General features: G+C 68.0%; 1 protein-coding gene across 1 annotated transcript in view; it reads right to left on the bottom strand.

The window, feature by feature from the left end:
- Positions 1–60: 60 nt before the first annotated feature.
- The window catches only part of LOC104492016 (alpha-2-macroglobulin-like protein 1), a gene marked incomplete at both ends in the record, with an annotated part of 15,416 nt that continues 15,201 nt past the window's right edge, over positions 61–275 (bottom strand). Inside the window, one exon of the mRNA XM_010134516.1 lies at positions 61–250. Within this exon, the coding sequence (XP_010132818.1) occupies positions 61–250 (190 nt within the window). The remainder of the gene's footprint in view (positions 251–275) is intronic.

The raw sequence follows: 275 nt of genomic DNA, 5'->3' as shown, positions 1-275 counted from the left end.
GGAGTGTCACAGCCACCGAGCGGGTGCCACAGGGGGATGGGGACTCTGGGCCATACCCACCTGCACCAGGGCGCAGCCCTGCCCGCGGGCTCGCACCCCGTAAGTCCCTGGCAGCTCGTGCAGAGCTGCTCGCTGCAGCACCAGCCGGTTGCTGTTGTGCAGCACAAAGTCCTGGGTGGTGCCAGTCGGGGACATCACCGTCACCGTGAAGTCCCCGTTGCTGCTGTACGTCAGGGCAGCGTATTTGGCCCGGGCTTGCAGGGCCACCCCGGTGG

Source organism: Buceros rhinoceros, unplaced genomic scaffold, assembly GCF_000710305.1.
Source record: "Buceros rhinoceros silvestris isolate BGI_N320 unplaced genomic scaffold, ASM71030v1 scaffold7724, whole genome shotgun sequence".
NCBI classification, from domain to species: Eukaryota; Metazoa; Chordata; class Aves; order Bucerotiformes; family Bucerotidae; genus Buceros; species Buceros rhinoceros.
This window is presented reverse-complemented; position numbering and strand designations above follow the sequence as displayed.